The 22,767-nt window shown below is 42.1% G+C and overlaps 1 protein-coding gene across 1 annotated transcript; it reads right to left on the bottom strand.

Annotated features, from left to right (window-relative positions):
• Positions 1-9,916: 9,916 nt before the first annotated feature.
• On the bottom strand, positions 9,917-20,114 carry gata3 (GATA binding protein 3). Its single transcript, XM_034225944.1, is given in 8 exon segments — positions 9,917-11,490; positions 13,664-13,789; positions 15,906-15,962; positions 15,964-16,000; positions 16,002-16,050; positions 17,927-18,445; positions 19,375-19,741; positions 19,852-20,114. Coding segments are annotated over 7 exon segments (1,290 nt in total). The 5' UTR covers positions 19,601-19,741; positions 19,852-20,114; the 3' UTR covers positions 9,917-11,214.
• Between the last annotated feature and the right edge of the window lie 2,653 nt (positions 20,115-22,767).

Here is a 22,767-nt window from a genome sequence, read left to right as displayed (position 1 = left end):
GTCTCTCTGTGTTTGTACGCTGGGCTAATGCTAATGCTAATAAGGCTAATCATGCGAGGATAATAAAATGGCAGCTTCACAAAACTTTTTGGGAGTTTTACGGGGCGTGGTTTGCATTCCGCCCAGCCAATCAGACATAGGTACTATATCGGAACTAAAGTGGGAAAAGTACTGCGGTGTGAACGCGGCTATTGAGAACTCAATTGGATGCATACACTCTATGGTCTCTATTAGAGTGGCATAACAAAACAACTTGGTTAGGTTTAGAAAAGTGATTATTGGCTTATAGTAGGTACGTTTCGTCATATAAGTTATGGACCTATATTTAAAACAGTCAATGGACAGTGTTCCCCAGTGTAGAAGTCCAATGTTTGACTGTAATGTCAAACTGTCAAACATTGTGTGTCCGAGCATGATGCTCTGGATGACGCGTGTTAATGCTGTATTTATTTCCATCTGATTTCTTATATGTAGAATTACTTTAAATTTGAGGCTCTTCCCCTCAATGTTTCTTATTAAACTATGATCATGTCTCTGGATGTCGGAGTAATTAGTATTTGTATCATTGGAGCTACGACTATGTTGAGCTTGTGAGGCTGAAAGCAAATTGTATGTGCTTTGGACCCAAGTGTGCAGAAAATGGGTCCATAGCACCTTTGTTCTTCCTAGAAGTTAGTCTTGAGTGAAGTAATCTTTTTTTAAACTTTAATCTCACGTGCTAACATGACTTGTTCAGCCTACCAGAGCCAAGGGTATAGGACTGACAGGTACTGACTGAAATATTAGAGGCTGCTTCAGGCAAAAAAAGGGAGGGCAAGCAATCTGTTCAACTATGTATCCATAAATTATTTTGTCAAGATCTTTTTATGTTGACAGATGGGTCCTGTATTTTGTCAGTCGAAACATTTTTGTAGTTCATCTTTTTTTTTGAAAGTACTATAAAGAAAGCTAATCAGCAGAATACCTACCTTTTTGTAATGAATTTGTATTGCATGGATTGTCATTTCAATCACGTGATATGATTTTTAAACTGTTCCAGCATTTGGTTCATATAAGAGGCAGTTAGTCCCCCAGACATCTAATGCATGTAAACTGCAGTTCTTGTGAAATCGTGTCACACCACCAATACTGGCTGCTAAATATTCAACTGTAGGGCTCCACAGTGATGTGATCACAGACCATCCATGACCTCTTGCCAGAGCCGCTGTTGGTCTGTACATGCCGCAGCGGTCAACCCAGGCCAGCATTACCTCAGGAAAGAGATTTCGCTATGAAAACACCAGCCGTCTCCGCTGGCTGCCTCCAGTACAAACACTCCCAGGGCTCCCAGAGGGAGGTGGGGTGGCTGTGGGAGCAGAGCCGGGCTAAGAGAACCGGGATCAAGGGACAGAGACAGGGGAAGAGGGACAGTTTTGGTGAGGGAGCATTCATGTAAAGCAGTAAGCACTATGAAAAAACATGTTTGATCATCACAATGTTGGGGCTGGTTGTGCAACAGGATCATATTGCATCAGTGGTCTGAACTGCAGCTGCGAGTTCTTCAACTTTTAAACAGGCACATTGTGTCTTTTTCGCTGCTTTGGCGTCGCCTCTGAGTCTTACATCATCTAATGAACATACCTCAAGCAAGCACTAACTGAACACAAAGCTGGTGGTCCAAAACAAACTAAATCAACTTCAGCAATGCGGTCTAGGTTGCATACAATGTCGATCAGTATGTCATAAAACAAGGAAGCGCATGAATCTTATTCCGCTGACATCTCATTGTCAACACCGTGACTGAGCTAGGCCTGTAGGAAATAGTTATGTTTGTCCTCTTGTTGTTTCACAGTTTTTTTTTACCACAAAGGTGACCTGTGTTATGTGATGTTCAAGGACAGTATTGGAGTATGTAAAGAAACATCAGGCAACCCTGGCAACATACTGATGTTTATATATATATGAATTGAAATAATGTCACAAGCACCAAAGTTGGCTAATAAGCTAAGAATTCATGATGCATCTATTCTTATGTGTGCCTTTTATCTATTATTGTAATATTATATTTTATTATAATGTTATGTCTGCTGTGAAGCACTTCGGTAAAACCGTCTGTTTTTAATATGTGCTATATAAATAAAGTGGATTGGATTTAGTTGCATAAAGATGGCAACAAATCAAGTTTTTATTGTGTCGATACGACAGTGAGAAAAAAACAATTGTAATCAGGTTTGTTGCTGATATATACAAATCATAAATAAGCTAACATGTGTTTGTTAAGCCGCAGGACAATCATTTGTTTATCTGTTTTCTTTTGAGTTTAGTTTCCTGACAAAATAGTGTGTAGAAGCCATGATGATTATCAGCCAACTTGGAAAACCCACATGTTGGAAATGCCTAACAACACAGGAAATGCATTGTACTGAAATTAAAAACAGTGGTGGTGGGCGCTTCTGCAAAATGTGGACAAATCTGCAGCTGTTTACACTCTTCCAAACAGTTAACTTATTATCAGCGATGCTTAAGGCTCTCTGAAATCCATCGGCCACAGACGATGAGCGAGCAGAGAGATACGGACTGTCCAATGAGAACAGAGCCAGCCCCATGAATTAATTCTCTAATGAGATATGAGGTAGATAGTCCGAGGGGAGGAGATAGAGGGTTGCACTAATGTGTTTTTGTCACTTCCTTGATAATTTCTCCCACTTCCTGGGGTGTTGCAGATAACCAGCCCAGGTCCCGGTGTGCTTGCCAGCGATTGGCTGCAGCAGGCTTATTTACCTAGTAGGGCTTGTCGGATTGGCCTAAGGGAGACAATGGCATGTGTAAACAGCTCCGGGGCTCTGGACAGCCAACCGACACAGCAGTCCCTTTGTTAGTTGGGTAGCTACTCTAACTGTTGGCAGTGGACGCATGCATGACCTCACACGCTCACACTGGTTGCAGCTAAAGTGGGAATTACAAAGGTTTCTTTAGGATGAAATCTACCAATAATCGGTCACCTGTGCCAATAGTAAACATCTTAAAGGGTCAGCACGATGAAGAGTTTGTCACTAATCCATAAAGTGCTGGTAGTATATAGAAGACATCATATTTGATCACACTTATCAAGCCTAATTATTATTTCAATGAAACCAGTGCTTTTTGTGAAGAACACTGGGTTTGAAAGCATAAATCTGTGTTCACTGTACTTGGTTTTTTAGAGATTTGAAATCCAACAGTAGTATTTGAAACCACTGTGCTGTGTTTTGGCATCTGATAAGCCTTCAAACTCATGGGCTGTGTTCCAAATCAAATACCTTTCATACCAAGTATCACCTTGAATCAGTTTACAATAGCATTGTATGTGGATTTTGTGTACACAAGAAATACCTGGATGTATACTACATTAGCAAGAACGTCTAGGTATACAACATGAGCGTACTGCACATGCTAAACTGCCCCACAATGCACTGTGTGGTGGTCCTAAATCTTGTGAGATTTTGAGCCGACTACATGCAGGTTATATGTGACTTCATCAAGTTTGAATATGCCTTCAAGAGAGAAGGTTACCATTTACATTTCCAATATGAAGTCAGTTTATACAAGTAACGCCCTTTTGTTTGGAGATCCAACTAAGTTTCTGGCGAGATTATTTTTCTGTTAGGGTAAAATCTTACTGCATAGCTTATCTTTGACAGTTATTCTTGTTTTGTTAATGAAAGAGGAGTTTTCTCACCCCAAAATACTTCAAGAAATGCTCACATTTGGTTCGATATATCAGACAAAATTCATAATTTGATTCCCTCTGTGGAACATGTGATGATTTGAAAAGTTGAGCAAACCTTAAGAAGCTTAATACAAATAACACCATTGTATCTGACGCATATATAAGGAATAACTTTAAGAGATCTGGCGTGCAATGAGATGTGAAATGCTGCATGTTTGAGTATAACTTGTAATGCCAAGAAACTCTACATGGCAGTTTGTTTCTTTTTGGGCATTGGTGGCAAGCTGGTGCTCTAAACCTTGTCTTGATAGTGACAAAATAACCTATTTTTGTGTGCTTAATCGCAGATGAAATTAGAAAAAAAAATCTGCAACTAGAATAGATTAAGACTAAACTCACCCCCCAAAAAGTGTGCTGAGAAATAAAGCTGCGACATCTGTCCTAAGATATCAACTTCTTAGTCAGTTTATTAAAAGGTGATTAACTCATGACTTGGCCCAGATATTAAAGGGGTGGTATTCAACACACACTCTTCAAACACACCTTTGCAGATGGTGCCAAGATCGTGTCATCAAACACAGCTTAGCTAATGCATGTCCCCTGGCTTTGCCGCCAAAATAACAAAATACAAACACCTGTCTGCTCTACTTTTCTGTGATGCGGCTAAAATGTGCCAGTCAGCTATCCGTCGGTTGCTCAGGTGATTATGCTGATGTTCTTTTTGCAGTGGATAAACACCCGTGACAGTTAGTGTATGCAGGTCCATGCAAATGTGCTGCTGCTACCACGAAGGTGTTGACAGGTGAGGTTCAGTTTAGCCCAAGGCCTGGGAGAGACCGCTGTCCGTTAGGGCCAACCAGGGGACAAGGCTGTAAACCATGTCGTGAGAGCCATGCGGTGCAGCGGAATACATAGAAACACTCTCTGCAGGTGCTGCAGGAAGATCGCATGGAAAACTTCAACAGGGAGAGGTTCTAAAACCTAGAACATAATAAATAGCCAAACGTTGGCTTTGTTCCATTTCCGATTGCGGTCAACAATTTCATTTGTGAAAATTATCTAGCTGAACAAATCCTACAAGTATAATACATGTTTTCTACCACAGAGGTTATTTTCTGCAGTAATCCAAAATCACAATCCAAATCACAATCTTTTTAATTTGTATAAGGAATCGATGCTTACTTCCTTGTTCCCCTGCAGCGCTCTGTTAGTGAGCTTCAGAGGCGCAGCTAGCTAACTGGTATCCTTGTGTTTAGCTAAGCTAATTGTCAGTCAAGTCAATGAAAGGGAAAACGTGTATTTCTAAAGATGTAGAACTATTACTAAGGGCCATATTTTAACTGATGTACTGATGTACTATCCAGATTTAAAGTTGAATTTGATAGAGTATAAACCTTTTTAGGTTCTCTATTAGTTTTGAATTGTTATGCTTGAACTATTTGTGCTGTTATTTCATAGGAGAAATAATGCAGTAGAGTTCCTTAGCTGAACATAAACTTTGAGTGTTTAGAACTTATATCTTGTCTACTTAACCTCAAGTAGAGTTTAACACAGGTAATATTTATTTTACTTAGGTAAACTTCAAGAAAATATAGTTTTTTTTGCAAGTTTCCGATAATTTGCTACTCTTTGCCCAGACTGGGAACATCATATTTCACTCATGCAATCCATTCCCCTTAAAATATTACCCTCTCCACTTCTGTTCAACCCAAATCCTTCATGCCGTGCCCTAACTCTTCCCTGAAACAAGTCACATAACACTCTTCCTGGCCTCTCAGGTCATCATTCATTCCCTCTGACACTTTCTGTCAAAGACTGACGTTTGAGCCTCCCTCACTGAACCTGTGAACTTTCTGCCACCTCCATTACTCCTCATGAATGCAAAAGCAATTTCTGAATCTATGACAGGGGAATAATCTTTTCATTTTCACAACCTTGTTGCAAAAATCAGACAGGAGTCTGTTTATTCAGAGCCTTAAAAGATAAGTTTTGGAAGTGTTTAGAGCATGTGCAAACATTCACATAAATACTTTAAGCACTCATCTGTTGACAAATCTCTCATCAGAGCTATAGCTGGCTCCCAAGCCTGTTGCAAGTCTTTGAGAGAGACAGAGTGTTTCTGTGTGTGTGTGTGAGCGTGTGTGTGTGTGTGTGTGTGTGTGTGTGTGTGTGTGTGTGTGTGTGTGTGTGTGTGTGTGTGTGCGTGTGTGTGTGTGTGTGTGTGTGAGCGTGTGTGTGTGTGTGTGATGAGGGTTTAGGCACGTTGTCTGCTAGGCCGTCCAAGAAGCCCCAGGGCACCTCAGTAAAAGAGATAATTATCTTTTATCTGCTATGTTGTGACGGGAGATTATGGTTCAAATTTACGATTGTTAAGGAGACAATGCAGCGCGAGGCTGCTCTTTTCAAAGTGGTGAGGGGGTCTCGAACAAGTGAGACAACTCCCACAATGCCGCAGCAGCTCATCCCTCATGTTTCAGGCTTCAGGTCTTTCGAAACAAAAGGAAAGGATAAGACCTACAACAGCCATTTACTTTCAAAAAGGACAATAGTAATCCTTTAACATATTTATCGATGCTATGTAAACAGCAAATGATATCTTGTATAGGTGAGTGATATTGAGAAAGATTGAAGATACCGCAGACTTCATAAGGTCCCTTTTAGCTTGCTATGGAGCATAAAATACCTTTAATACACCCTTAGATAATACCTTAAATTACTACAAAGTGTCTCTGCTGCAGAGATTTGAAGTTTTTCTGTTGGACGCCAAAGTCAATAGCACTTTAAACACAGTTCTTAAAGTTAAATGTACCACAAAAATATTCATTGGATACATAGAAACTGCTACGGAAAACTTTATTGAGTGAGATTGCTTCGTTTTTTGCTTTACTGGCTAATGTATTTGAAATAGACTTTTTCACTTTCTATTTTAGAGATAGATGAGGATATCAATGCCCCTCCAGTGTCTGTGCAGCTTTAGTCAGAAGCAGGTTAGCGTAGCTTAGCAAAAACACTGTAAACAGGTGGAAACAGCTAGCCTGGAATCTTTGCTAAATGGTATTAGTGCACAATTTGTAAATTCAAGCTGTCAGAAAAGTTACACTTATGATACAAAATGTGGATAATAAGGGATTTAAATGTTCCCTTCTCATTAAACACAACCTCAAATGTAGATTGACACTTTGGCCGCCAAACGTCCATTGTACATTTTAATGATAAAAACATACTATACAGAGTCTGATGTGTTTTACGTTGTTCTTTTGTTTTATTATACAACAAATAAAGAATGGAAACTGTTGAGTTCCAGCCCTCAAACGCACAAACTCTAGACTGTAACAGACATTGACTGTCATAAATATAACTAGACGTCTTCTGGGTTTATTTGTGGGACAGGAGAGAACCATTCACCCACAACACACTGCTGACTCCCCACATGTGACCAAACTGACACAGATTGGCCGTCCTTCAAACCAATATTACCTAAACTAGTCTCTGTGTCTGTATGTGGAAACTGTAGCAAACCTTTTGATACAATTTGAAAAAGGCCTATACTGTACAAACAAATGTCTACTTCTAGCACTGTGAATATCATAGGTTCAGATTATTTAAATGTTTAGTATTCAAAGTAACCAAATTCCTCTGACATGTTGACCCCAAATCTGCCCTGACCTTTTCCTGCAGTGACAGCGGCGCTGCCTGGATGAAGATGGACTATTCCTTCGAGCCGCTTACAGCCACAAATCTGTCATCATCCTCACCTGAAAGACGAGAGGCAGACGCAGGAAGAGAGACAGACGGACGGAGAGGGAGACAGAAATAAGTGGTTTGTGGCGACGGTGACCATAATGATGGAGGGAAGAGGAGATCACAGAGAGGTTGTTGGTCCGTTTTTATCCTCACCTGAGCTAGCCACTGCACATCCAGTCACCCTTGGCAGAAGTCCACAGCCAAACCGAGAGAAATAAGGTCAGTCAGGGGCCATGGGGTCCCACCGCGGGGCAAAGCACTCCTCAATCCCTCTGTACACACACACACTATTCCCATTCTCATCCCACATGGCCCCTTGACCTCGCTATTAAAACACAGGAGCAAATCTCCCGATTGGTCACGGCGGCTCAGAAACAAATGATGCCAAATACCTGACTTCTGTATGGCCTTTTCTGCAGGGAGGCATGAGAGGGCTGCAGCTGCCGGATTTGGCATTCCACTTGTGCAAATATATTCCGATATTGGAAATGTGGTTTCCAACAGTCTGCATGATTTTGGGGTAGGGGAAGCTGTGGGAGTTTACAGGGCAACTTTTCAACACTAGCTACCAGAACAAACAGGGAGTGTTTCGTAAGAGGGGATTGACTTAGCTGATGATGTGCAGAAGAGAGCAGTAATATAATAAGAGAAGAAATAAAGACATTTCATATTTTCGTGTTGGCTGTCTTGATTTAAACACCTTGTTATTTACTCCTGCAGCCCATCAGGGAAATGTACCTGGATGTTGTGAATCAGAGGCTAAATGTCTTTGTTTAGGTTGTTAGTCGGCTTTCATGCTAAAAAGAAAATATTGAATACATCGCATCTTTGCTCTATCACTTGTGCTCGGCTCTGATTCGTTGTTGATCATTTCAAATACTTTTATTTCAATCTGTAATGTAGAAGACGTAAAGCGGTTGATGTTGTCTTCGAGATTCATGGCAGGCCAGACTAAGATGGAAATAGTTATATTAACCTTTTAGTGGTGTTTACAGTGTGTTGGATTTGTTTTTTAATACTTTTTGTAATTGCATCCCTATTTCTTGTTAGAGGAATAATATTACTTAATTTATTTTAGTCACATTCTATCATCTATTGCCTTTTTTTAAGGGCACTTGTATTACTGTTTGATTTTCTACAGGGTTTGCACTTCAAACTGCGCTACGCACTATGGTTTCAGCTCTTTCACTCTCACAATAATAGCAATGATTTATCCATAAAAACACTCACTAAGGTAGTTTTCTTTTCTCCCTTTGTGCTTAATATCACATATAAACTGTAGAGCATTGTGCAATGTGGTCAGTTTTTGTTTGTGGTCTTCAACCAGTATTGAAAAAACTCTTTAAGAAAAAACTCATTTGTACAATTTAGCCTTTTAGGAAGCAAACTCCTGCTCTCTGCTGCACTTTCTCAATGCATTGCGATGCATTTGAACCTGTCACCTGATTGTGTGTTGAATTTGCACTATCCTCCTTTTAATGAACAATTTCATTGTTGTACCTTGAATGGTCCCCCATCCCCTCAGGAAGCCTTTGCCTCCTGTCAGGTCATCATTGTAAATAAGAATTTGTTCTTAATTGATCAAATAAATTATTATATATATTAAAATAAAGGTTCTACTACTACTACTACTACTTAATCTACATATATTTTTTTATATATGTCTACTCTATGCAATTTTTTGTTTGTTTTTATGTCTTTTTCTAGTATCTGTATTCTGTGTGATATCCATTTTCTGTGAAATGTCTATGTGAAGCACTTTGGACTGCACTTGTTGTATGAAAGGTGCTATACAAATAAAGATTATTATTGTTTTATCCATGGAAACTCTACAGTGCAATCTTGAGCAGAGAGGATGAACTTTTGAGTTGTCTTCCAAAAAGACGTCATAGTATTCAAATGTTGAGGACGATCGAGACACTGTGGTTATTTCAGCGTCCAAAGCTCCTCTTATTTTCCTGCTCATTTCTCAGCAGTGTGAAGGTGATGCACATAGCAACATGTGAAAACAATAAAGAGATTTTTGTTCATCTTTATGGTCTAGAAAGTATCTTAAAGTTATATTTATCAGCATCTCTTTGATATGAAGTGTGAAAGAAACCTGATCCTGAGTCAGTGGGAAATGCCTGAAATGATGCTGTTTCCTGATGAATCCTCCTCGCTAGATGAGTTGTATTTGTTTGATGTGTGTGTACGTTGCTGCGGGTCGCTCGGTGTGTATTTATGTATCAGTAGGATGAGACAAAAGCCCCTTCAGAACATGGTGCCTGTGTGGCCTGGCCTCTGTGACCCTGCCATTTAATTTGTTCCTCCATGGCCACTGTTTATTTCTGCTCTTCCTGTTTGTGCTAAACTGACCGTAAGAGTCGTTCCTGTGAATGCTGCGTAAAAGCCGAGTGGCAGGGTGTTGCTGGTTGTGGTTGTGGTGAGTAGGTGGGGTGATGTGTCAAAGATCACAGAAAACACGGCGCTCGACCACAGTGCTAACATGTCAACAGAGATTAAACTAGTTTATTATTTTCAAAGAGGAAAAAAAATTACGAAACAAAAAAGCAGTCATATTTTACACTAGTGATTATTATTAAATTTTTACAACCATTCAGTCTGCATAACATAAAGAAATAATTCTACATCTTTGTTTATTTCGTATTTTTGGTACTCTGATTTATACATACAAATAACAAATACAGGAACTTTTTTCACAATGCATATAATCTGTGGGCAGGAAGAATGTCTTCAGGTCGTGTGTGTGTGTGTGTGTGTGTGTGTGTGTGTGTGTGTGTGTGTGTGTGTGTGTGTGTGTGTGTGTGTGTGTGTGTGTGGTGTGTGTGTGTGTGTGTGTGTGTGTGTGGTGTGTGTGTGTGTGTGTGTGTGTGTGTGGTGTGTACGCATGTGTCAACACAAACCAATTGCCCGAGACCTATAGCACATCCAAAAAAAAAAGGTGAGAGCCAGAGCTGATGACTCTCTGCAAACTTAATGCAACACAATTCACGCAGGCAAAAACCGAGGCCTGCCCTTTCTCAAGTCTCGTCCCTCACCTCCTCCCTTTTCTCTCTCCTCAGGGACTCGTAGGTGTCCTTTCCTCACTCCTCAGGCGGCAAGTCTCTCCTACTGCTGCGACTCGTACCCTTCTCGTCGTCATTAGCTGCCCGGGCATGTTTCCTTTTTTTTTCTTACTTAATTAAAAAGTCTTCATTAAATGTACTGTATTTCATACAATTTGTACAAATATATTCAACGTCTATCTCCAGTAAGAAGAACAAGGGGAGCGGGGGGTTTTCCTGTTACACAGGTGCAAGGTGAAGAGAGGTGGGAGTGGAAACTTCTGGAGAGGTCGTTGTAAAAGTCTGTTTTTGTGATGTTCGTGGTGTGGAAAAATGGCTTTTTGTACACAAATGGAGCTCCTTATCATGTGGATCAGCTGGGAGGACAGCCTCTATGTGGTGGAGGCGGCGTCGGATAAGGAGAAAAAAAAGTTCCCCTGGTTGGAGGAGAACAACATCTTCCCCCTGGAGGTCAGTGCGCCACAGTCAAGTCTGCAAAGCATTCACATCGCAGAGGTACACTTTTGTGTTTATAAAAATAAGATACAACTGAGGAAGAGGATAAGAAGCCGGAAGCCTGTCGTTCTCGCACCGTAGCTGGTGGGGGGACAGGGGGGGCTTAGATCGGACCGAGGAGCAGTTTATTTGTCTTTTAGGATATGGAAGCAGGTCAGCAGAGGTACCGAGGGGGTGTGGTGGTGGCGAGGGTTCAGGGGCGGGGCAGCGCAGGGAGCTCTAACCCATGGCTGTGACCATACTGGAAGGGTGGTGGGGGGCGAAGGAGGGGTGCATGGGTGTGGGGGTGCTCAGCATGTGGCCGGAGTGCGAGAAGGGAGGGAAGGACGACATGTGGCGGGAGAGGGCGGCCGGGCTGAAGGAGCTCTTGTCCATCAGGCTCTTGGAGAAGTCGTCCATGCCGTCCTGGGACTTTTTGCTCTTCTTGGACTTGCTGGACATCTTCCTGTTCCGGGTCTGGATGCCTTCCTTCTTCATGGTCAGAGGTCGGTTGATCTGCTCTCGAAAGGAGACAGAGAAGATGGCAAATTAGTATTTTGGGATAGAGTGATAGAAATCTTAAAAGTGGAGATTCATACATGAAGACATCTGTAGTTGTCGCTCCATTTACATTAAGAAACACAATAAAAGAAACCTTAAGTGAAGGGTGTCATCACATTTGAAAATAAGAAAGGAAATGTGACACACAGCTTCTTAGTCTGCTTTGAGGCAGAATTTGGGGAGAGATAATGATATGTAATGGAGTCCCATTACAGGGCAAATCTGACTGTCCCATCCTGAAACAGAAGATTGTTTATATTGTGTTGCAGTGTGTGTGTGTTAGGCTGGATTTAAATGTTGATTCGTTTAGGCTGAACTGTATCTGTGACTGTGCCAGAAAGAAAGAGAGAAACAGGAAAGATGGAGGGGAGATGGAGCGAGTGTGCAGAACAGAGACGGAGAAGGGTCTGGCAGCTAACGGCGACCACAGAGACACATGGCCATGACGACCGCCAGTGCCGGCCAAGTCCTCCTCTCCTCCCTCCTCCTTAACCGCGTGGCCGTCTTCTGGCCAAAATGGCCCCAGCTGCCATATTCCAGCATAGGTTTATCTGGGGATGGGAGCTGGATGATGGAATTCGGGCTTTGAGCAGGATTATGAGGGGAGGTGGATGAGGCCGACTGGCTTCCTGCTCTTTCTGAGCACTTCTTCCTGGGGAAAGGGGAGATTCTTCCTATTGCCTGAGACATTGGCATTTTAGTGGCCTGAGTGATTAGTGGAGGGCAGAGATCTATCTGCAGTGATGTGGTTTCACTCTCTAAGATGTGGCTCCATACTGGGGGACTCTGCCGTGCTTCCAGCTCTAAGGCATGCTACGCCCACCTAGAGCCAGTTAGGCCTGCCCTTTGATGCTGAGATGTCTCACAGAGGAAGCCTTGAGCCTCCGGCCTGCGCCCGGCCGCCGCCCAAGCACATCAAACAAAAGCCAAGAGAGTATAAGTCAATGACCACCGCAGAATACACAGAGCAGACCCTCACATCCTCTGTCCCAACACCAGCAGCTAACCACCTGAAAGCGTGCTCAGAGGTGTCAAAGCTGAGCACACTGTACTACGTTCAGAGATCGAAAGATGAGACATCTTTCACACGCGGTGACTAAACCCTGATTACTGAAAAGAGTCTGTCTGTGTTTTTGGTGTTAACAAGGCCTCCTGTTTGTGGCAACTTTTCCTGTGTTCACAAGCTTCTTATCTAAGCTTACGGGACAACACACTGTACCACCAAGTGTTTTGGGACACACATGCAGGCGAGCAGGGCTAAAGTCTCCATGCAAAATGTGGAATTTGTTTCAAAGGGAGCAACAGAAGTCTGGATTTACCTAAATAAACTCATTTTACAATTACTCCAAGGTCAGGGTCAGTTCAAATGCTAATATGTGGACTGGGAAATATTCTTCTTCTCTCCTTTTAACCTTGGTCTGAATCTGTTTCTGCAGCCCTATACCAAAAGTAACATGGGAAAATGATTTAGTGTGAGGCGCTTGCGTGACAAGCATGGAGCGGGATACTCTGCCCCTCACACACAGGAATATGTAACCTTTATCTGTTGACTGAAGAGGGGAAATATTACCTACATGTGGCCTCCAGAACTTATTATTATTATTAGTTACAACAATGGCTTTTTGATTAAAAGTGACAGCTTTGTGCTGAGGAGAGGAGAGAGGGGGTTGAGATAAACGAGTCCCTGGGGTCTTCAGATTGAGGTTGTGAAATGATGTGGTGAGGCGCTAACCGACCCAAAACGAATCAGGCGGATTGGTGGTCAGAGGGGGGACTCTGAGTCCCTGGCGAACCAAAAGGCTAGAAATAAGAAGAAAAAAAAATCGGCCTGGAAATTAATCGAATTTTAATTAAGCCCCCTTCTTTAATATTCAAAAGCGAACCGGCTGCGGGCTTGGTTCACTTATACATTTTAGATTCGCACTTACTGCCAATAAATCCTATTAATTCCACACTGTTTGTTATCGCCGTGGCCCGGAAATCCTCTGCAGGGACAAATCAGATAAAATATGCAGAGGAGGAGGGCAAGGTGGGACGTGATGAGGGAGAAATAAAGATGGAGGAATAAGTATTCAGGACATGCTGTTTGATGGGATACCGAGATCTCCTATGAAGGTTTATTACTTACATTGTGCAGTTTGTAGTACAGGCCGCAGGCGTTACACACCGGGTCCCCGTTGGCGTTTCTCCGCCACAGCGTCGTCGTCGTGGTCTGGCAGTTTGCACACGACGTCCCGGCGCGTCTGGCTGCAGACTGCACAAACACAGAGGGGCAAAGAGCGTCACGTGACCAGGTAATTACCCAACCAACATGGATGCATTTAAGATCTACATTCAGGGCTGCAATTCCTGTAAAGAATACGTGATTCTAGCACTGTGATAAAAATGAAAATATGGCGTTTGTTGATGTGATTTAATAAATAAATATTGGGTTTAAATAGATCACCAAAAAATCGTCTTTAAGGTTGTTTTTTTGTAATTTTTGCCGACATGTATATGGCATCTTGCATAATAGCCTACAACATATCTATAAATGCAATAAGAAATTGCAATTTTACTTCATTTCATTTAAATGAAATGTCTATGTTTTACTTATGTGCATTGTGTTAAAGCTATTTATAAAAGACAAATCGTGCTGATCAAAAAAAAGCTGGATGTACATTGTTAATGTGCACCCCGTAGTTCTTATTTTGTCATTTTAAAAATAGCTTTAAATAAAGACATAAATACCTAAATCAGAGCTGCTTTCACTCCAGGCTAAAAATAGCGTCATAGAGCACATACCTCCTGAAGAATAAATATTTACAGAAGACATAAAAGCAGTGCCTTGAAATAGGAGAGCTATTAAATCTGATTAAATGTCCCCTTTAAATGCATGGTTGTGCCACGAAAACCCGTTTAAAATGTCGACCTCGTGACGTGAAACAATTCAAGTGAAAAGGAAGAACATAAAGATTTATTATCGATTAAAATACTCTTATATAAGATGATTCGGTGACAATATGGAAAGAAAATAATAAGATATCATGCAGTGAGATGAACCATGAGCAATAATTGCACGCCAATTAAAAGCATAATAAAAAAAGAAAATGTGGATATTTTTAGCTTCGCTGCAGGCTACAGCAGAGTAAAAGCCTCTCTTCATCCTGACACAGTGAAAGTCATGTCTTCCATGGATTTACTGCCTGTCTCACGGCCCAGTTTGCAGCACTGGCCTGACATTGATGTTATAATCTCTAAAAACAATCGATAGACAGGTGAGCGCAAAGGACACACTAACGTAAAGGACTACATTATCTCAGGGAGGGATTTCCAATTATACACACGTGGTGGCCTAATAACCCCTGCTGTGTGCTGTGAATAACCAATCAGCTCGGAGGAATAAGCCTTATTAAGTTCGTATACAATGTGTTTGGCTATGATCTTAACCTTTACTTCAGTCCTTTTTTTAATTATTATTAGCTTGCTGTCAAATCAGCAAATAATCTCTTCTCTCTGCCAAATAACATTATATTTGAGCGAGCTATTATTAAATCGAAATTGGCACATTGGCAGGTCATATATTGGTTCTTATGGTGTCACTTCCTGGCCTATAAATAAGATTATTTTAGTTCAAATGTGGCGTGCCAATTACCCACTTTAGCCACCAACCGCGCGTATTTAAGGGGAGAATCTAACACTAAATAATCTCGAGTCGTGACTGTGCTGGCCTCTGTGTTTTGACTGGGGAAGCGGGTTGTGTTGTTAAAAGCGACTTATCTGCGCTGCTCAGATATCCGGCAGCCCTTTCCTGGGAAGTCAGGTTTTCACATTAGAGGCGAAGAGGAGAGAAAGGGTCCAGGACTGGACAGCCATACTTGCCTCGAAAGATTTTGCTCATATAAGAAGGCTGGGGAACTCCTCTAAAGATAAAGATGCAGCTTTGATGATAGGGGCTTTCCCTGACATAACTGCTAACAAATAACTCGACTTGGAGCATTCATAAGTATTGCAATAAAATAGCCTACAAATGTATCGTAAAATGAAAAATAATGTTTAAATGATGGAGCTCATTGTGCGTTTTTGAATGCAGGCCTGCAGCCACAAGCTACAGAAGCTCTCTTTAATGGAGGCAATGCATCTCCAGAATAATACACATGGGGCCTGAACAGAATAATCAATGACAATTTTAGCAAATAAAAAATAGCATCGTCATTGCATTTAAAAAAAAAAAAAAACGGTGCAGTTTTTCTATGGTAGTATCTGAAAACAGAGACCTGCACTTGTCGAGTCAATTTCCTGCAGCTAATAGGCCTACTTCTTCCTGGATAGGGGAAAAACAGAGAGAGAGACGGAAATGTCATCAATAGAGAAATGTGGTGGAGACGTACCAGCCGCCGCTTGGGTTTGATGAGAGGGCGATTCTGCCCGTTCATCTTGTGATAGAGTTCCGCAGGCGTTACACAGATAGTGACCCGTACCGTCCCCTCCACAGCGGAGTAGACGTGGCCCCGCAGTTCACACACTCTCTACCTTCTGCAAGAGCCACCACACATTCACACACACGCACAGAAAACATGGGAGAGAGTACCAGGTCAGTTAGTCCTTGAAAAATAATTATTGATGCATGTCAAGACACACATTACATCTGGTAAAAACATGCAATATGCAGGAAAAGCATCAACAACCATGATAATGTAATATTTCAAAGACAGGTATGACTTATACTGCAGCACATATTTAATTTTTACCACAAACATTAACTCATTAGACACATGTAAATGTTGATTATGATGAATAGTTTTTGTTGAGGTCCGTAAAACAGAATTTCTTTTTAAAACACCAAATATTTTAGACAACGGTTTCATGGTTTTAAAAATAGTCCGTGGTCATTTAAACAAAAATAAGCCTTCTTATTTTTCTTGTCATCCAGTATATAGTTTGAATAATAATAATACGTTTATTTTTCCTATATCTTTATTTTTTCATATGTATTTTATTTTGAAACGATTGAGGGGTCCATGTTTGACTTCTCTAGTGACCCCGACAGGTGAGCCGCGCACTGACAGTGTGATTATAGAGAGGGGGGGGGGGGCTGAAACTGAAACAAGGGTGCTGCAGCCACACTCACATTATTTGAAAGCAGAGACTCACACAGGGCTTTTGTGCAACGCAGAGAGCCTTTTTGCATTTTCATGCAGCCGCACTTCCCCTTTTTCTCGAGCTGCAAAACACACACAGCCCTTCTTCTTCACACATCAGAGACATGTGTCAGGCTGGCTCGTGCCCGCGTTTTAACGTGACAGACATGCAAGTGTCTAAAAAATAAATCTGTCTTATCCTGCTGCTGAAATCAGACATGATCCAGTGCATATTGCTCGAGTAAAAACAGGCCTCAGCAATGCAGATTTAGAACATTAAACAAGGTGTGTTTGACGCGAACACTGAACTAATAAAATCTGAATACTAATCATATCGGTAAATATCTTAAAACGCACATTATCCTCCAATTAAAATCTTTATGTGCATTAAGTGTGTGAATGCTGAATAATCCCGATGATATGCATCAACTAATCCACAGTTTTCTATACTCCATTCAAAGCCTCTGATATTAATCTCATTACAGGAAACTGCTTTTCAGCCGCAACCTTTAAAATAATTACCATCCTTGCCTAACATTTTTGAAATATCTCCCCACACTCTCTTTTTCCCTTCCCTCCCGCAATGCTTCGTGCACGGCAGAGGCTCAGCCGCTTTTCCCTGTGAATGAACGAGCAGCATCCGGTGCTCTCGCGCTGGATAAACAATGCACTGTGGCGTGCACTGGTGTGACAGTAATGGGATTATCCTAAACATATAAACGGGGGGCGACACTGGCCGGAGAGCTGGCTTCCCCTCTGTCCTCTCTCTGCCTCTGTGAGTGTAGAGGAGGAAGAAAAAACATGACCTAAATGAATCTAAGCATTCAACCCCTTTGCGTAATGATTGGGGTTTTTTGTTGGGGTAAAAATATCTTACTTTGGGATATAGTATTTTTTAATTGTTTTATATTGTATTTATGTTTTTTCCACATATTTAATTTGGTAATTTGTCTTGTATTATATATTTTTTATCTTAATGTATTATTATTATTATTATTATTATTAGTAGTAGTAGTAGTAGTAGTATTAGTATTATTATTTGTGTTATTATTATCATTATATCAGATGATGAAAGAAAGCTTTGAGGCATATTGTACGCCTGATTATAATGCAGCTTGACCTGCATGGCCTTTAGCCCCAAAAGGAAAAGTTGTTCATGTGAGGGATGAATGAGCTGCTCATGGGCATTTTTTGTATATGAGATTGAACATGGCTGCAAATCTGGGGAATAATGTTACATCAAAAGGGAATGTAGTAAAGCGCACGCCTACCTGAACAGGACCTTGATTTTGGTCTTGTTTTGGAACCATAACTAGAGGATGACCCACCTATCAGGCTACTTGGTGGGAAGAGGCCTGGGCCGTATTCAGGGACATAAGATGGGTATGAGGCGAGTGGGTGGTGGGCAGAGGAAGACCCTGCTCCGATTGATGCCACGCTCCGGCTGTGAGCTGACTCCAGTTTCATACTCTCGGCCAGGGTCACCTGGTACTTTATGCACTCTTTGTCCTCCTGTCTCCCGGAGTTAGACATGCCGGGGTCCGGGGACACGTCTTTTGGCGGGGTCGGGGGAAACGTGAAGAGGTGCGGACTGGAGTGACCGGTGGACAGGGAGGAGGAGGAAGCGGAGGGGTAGACGGACAGGCCTGCCGGGGAGCCGTGGTGCAGGGGGTTTTTGGGGAAGGGGCTCAGGTTCCAGGGAGACGTGCTGTGGTGCGGGGCGATGCCTTTGCTGCCCTCCAGCCAGGGCAGGGAGCCGTGCAGTAATGAGGGACGGCACACCTGGCTACCTGGGTCGCAGAAACACAAGAAACATCACAACCTGAGCTCAGTCTGCGACCATACAAACACACTTTGATCAACCATTTAGCAGCGTAAAAGTCGAACTGTGTGCCTGAACAAGCCCTCGATTAATCACGTACTGACAGTTTCATTTTTTTTAAACACAAAGCCAGGATTTAATTTGCTTATAGCTTTTTATTTAACACTTCTAACAATAATATTTCACCTAGAAATCATTCGTTTCCCTGTTATGTATAGAAACGAGTTACATATGCATATTTTGCCCTGTGCTTTTTTCTTTTAAACAGGCCCTGATGCAACTAAATGCTTGTAAGTCAAAAGCCTAAATAGAGACAACGTGGTGAATTAACTGTTGAGGAAGTCTACGATATAGGGAACTCTTAAAAATAACTACGACCTAATGAACAATATATATACATATAGAAGTGAAAACATGCTATTTAAAATGACCAACATATTCCAGGTGAAACTGAGACATCTGTGCCAACATATCTATTTGTTTAAATTCATAACTAAATTGGGGAAATAAATTACGCGCGGAATTTTAATAGAAGCTTCTGACATATATGGGTCAGCTGGATGTAATATTTAGTTCCATGTCTGTGAAGTTTAGACGGGGATAGAATGCGATATAAGCGGTAGACAGAAACCAAAGATAAACTGGAGGTAAACCATACATATTTACGGGGTGGTTTCACAACACTTTACGCTCTCAGGTCTTTTAAGACCATGTCAACTCAGGCCAAAACCGAAACCTGGCCTGGATCACAGTCAGATAATGCAAACAATTCCAAGCACAGTGACAGTAATTGAGTATTTGCTTCAGGGCTAAATTACGCACAGGGGATCTAAAGACTAGCCTAGCCTATAATGTTCACATTATTAAATAAAAGGCCTACACAGGGGCTTTACTTACTGTGTGGAGGAGGAGGGTACCTCTGGACGGCTCGCACTGAGTTTCCATAGTATTGAGGGACGTGGTTCCCCTGCGCGTCGATATTAAAGAGTACATCCACATCGTCAGGTAGCTGGTACTGCGAAGGGTCCATGTATGAGTGGCCGAGGCCCGGGTGATGTGAGCCGGGGTGCTGCTCATTCAGATGATGGCTCATCCATCTTGGCTGATCCGAACTTACTTCCATTGCTTTTGTTGCTTTTTTTCTTTAGTAAATGTTCATGCACTCCGAAGCAAATCGGTACAAGTCACGAGATAAGAAATAAACTGTCCCAAATCCGTGTTTCTTTCAGTTAAATCCACAGGTTCCGCGCTTGCTTCCGATCACCTGGAGACAGAGATAATAATTAATTGTCTTATTGTTTTTATAGTTCACATGCAGTAAGCTACGGCTAAAATAAATGTTCCCGGGTTAAAAAGAAAAAACACAAAACCTACCCCTACATTACAAATGCAACAAAGCTGTTGTCATAATAATACGTCCAAAATGGAATCCAGCTCCACGCAGAGTTCCTGAACCGCTCTTTCAGAAGAACAACCGTTTTCACAGCCAGGCTCAACAAGTGAGTGGAGGTTCTGCGCAGCGGATGGCTTCACTGACCGGCACCAGCATTTAAACTCTGTGATCAAATCTGTTTGTGCGCAGTTGTACCCTCTCCATTAACTCCTCTCTCTCTCTCTCTCTCCTCTCTCTCCTCTCCTCTCTCCTCCTCTCTCTCTCTCTTCTCTCTCTCTCTCTCTCTCTTCTCATCTCTCTCTCTCTCTCTCTCTCTCTCCTTCTCTCTCTCTCTCCTCTCGCTCGTCTCTCTCTCCTCTCATCTCTCTCCTCTCTCTCTCATCTCTCGCTCTCCTTCGCAGTCTCGTCTCGTCTCGTCCTCGTCCCTCTCCTCTCTGGATCTCTCTCTCTCTCTCTCTCTCTCTCGTCTGTGTGGCGTTTGCTCACTCGCCCTTGCTCTACCCTCTTCTCTCTCTCTTGCTCTCTCTCTACTCTCTTTTTTTCTTTTCTTTTTTTTACAGTGAAGGCATTCTTTCAGGATGGGCGCCAGGCAGCTCAATGCTTGCAGACAGCTGTGGGCGCGACGCAACTTAAGGAGGGTCTGTCAGTGTCATCAGTTAAGGGGAGGGGCCTGCCCTAATTGAATATAACGTAGACCAGGGGGGAGGCAGGAAGATTTCTTGCAGTGACCTCCTCCAAAAAGATATCATTTATATAGAAGGTAATTCTTCTAAATAGGCCCAATAAAACACCCTTATCGTGCATGGAAACAAACAAAAAGGCTACACACGTTTTTTTTTAAAAGAGGAAAAATTAAGCATCTCCCCTCCTAAAGAAACATCTAATTAAAATAAAAGTATTACAAAATAAAGCTTCTTTTTTTTTTTACTACAGTTTGCATTTTTGTTTTACCAGCTTGTGTGTGCAGGAGAAGCAGCAGCAGAGCCTGTTGCTCTGGGCCAATGGCAGGTTGCGGAACATTTACACTCTTAAAATTGTGACAGTGCGTCCTCTCGCGGTGACAGGCACATTATTCTAATGGCAGATCCGAATTGAGCAGGCGCGGACAAGGACAAACTGGCAGTCTCACTGATCTTTAGACTGCGAAAAATAAATAAACTAAACCCTATAATATAGGCTTGTATTGTCTTTCAGTTAACTTACATGCATCTGAGCAATAACCATACCCTCAGACACACAGGCAACAATGGCTCATGTCATTATTTATTAAGAAAACAGCGCATTTATTGTAACGCCATAGAGCTCACAGGAAGTGATTTACACCCCCCCTTTTTTCACCTTTTTCAGCTTTAACAAATTAACAACAACAATAATTACAAAATAAATAAAACAATGTCCCATTTAAATCAGAGAGGTGTTACTCTGTGTTCAATTTCATAGGCTATGCACGATGCCTCGCAAAGGGGGGGGGGGGGGGGGGTCCCTTGGGGAAGTATTTTATGTCTGAAGCCCATTTTGGCTTCTCCATATCCTCTCAGATTGTGTAATATAGATTGTGTGTGTGTGTGTGGGGGGGGGGCAGCCTCGGCGACGCTACTGGATGTGACGTCACCGCGGTGTTAAACAGTCAGGAAATGAGCCCTCACTCCCACTGAAGCGCGCAGCAGTGGGTAGGCATCGGGTGCGCGCACGCCCTTGCACCACGACGCACTATAATATCAGGTAGGGTCGGTTTAATGTGGCTGCACCAAAGTGCATGAAATTGACCATAACTGATCTATAGTATTCATTATAAAAAGGCTTTATTTTAATCATCAGAAATGTTTAACCCAAGGCCATGTGCTAAGGCGATGACGCATTAGCTATTATTACTTTAATGCATTTTCTTTGATATCGAGGTTGTTCTGAGTGACTGAGCGAGATTTGGCAAAGCGTTGTTTTCTCTCTCCAGGATAGCCCTATACCTGGAGAGGGGGGAGCGTTCCTCACTCATGCAAACCTGAGACTGAACTTGGATGCAAACTGCTGTAGCTGCCATTGTCAAACTGTCAGCGGACTCGTGTATATCCTCTTGAAAAGTATCGCGGAGCCATTATCCACAAAGTACCCTTTAGGTGCTCAGAGGCAACACATGACGGTAAATGTAGCCTCAAATCCCGATTATGTTTGTTTGTTTCATGACTTGGGTGTATCGAAGCTTAGAGAATGGGACATGGAAGCCATCCCATGTCTTGATTCCCTAGCCTCCGTGTCAATAACGCCGGAGCTTATTCAGCACAGAATACGACTGGCTCTCTTAAAAAGTTGTCATTGATAATCCCAAACTGTCGCTATGAGGGGGAACGAGTGGCTTCAGTTTATTTTCTCTGTCAGTGTGTGAGTGTGAAGCGTTGCTCTATTTTTGAAGTTATTGGCCTACAAATACAGAGCTGTTGTGCGTAAAGGTTGATTCATAAAAGTAGGCGAGGGGCCAATCGGGTTTCTTGATGGCAGAGATCTGATTATGTCAGCCAGCCGTGATTAAAATCAAAACATGGATGGCACAGTTCCTTTTCTAAATCACGGCTGAGAATTTAAGACAGTAACGGATTAAACCATTGCCAGTGAGGGGGATGTTTTAGATAACGTACTGTGTGTGTGTGTGTGTGTGTGTGGTGTGTGGTGTGTGGTGTGTGTGTGTGTGGTGTGTGTGTGTGTGTGTGTGTGTGTGTGTGTGTGTGTGTGTGTATATGTGTGTGTGTGTGTGTGTGTGTGTGTTTACTTTGTCCCCCAACTTCCTGTGTGTGACCTCATCAGCAATTACAATCACTCTTTTGACTCATAAATAATATTGTCCTTCCGCCAGCTGATTTATCAGAAGTCAGGCAGATACAGTCACACAACAATAATAGGCTACT

The sequence above is a fragment of the Gymnodraco acuticeps genome, unplaced genomic scaffold, assembly GCF_902827175.1.
Source record: "Gymnodraco acuticeps unplaced genomic scaffold, fGymAcu1.1, whole genome shotgun sequence".
Classification (NCBI taxonomy): Eukaryota; Metazoa; Chordata; class Actinopteri; order Perciformes; family Bathydraconidae; genus Gymnodraco; species Gymnodraco acuticeps.
Note: the sequence above shows the minus strand (reverse complement) of the source record. Positions and strands in the feature narration are given on the sequence as shown.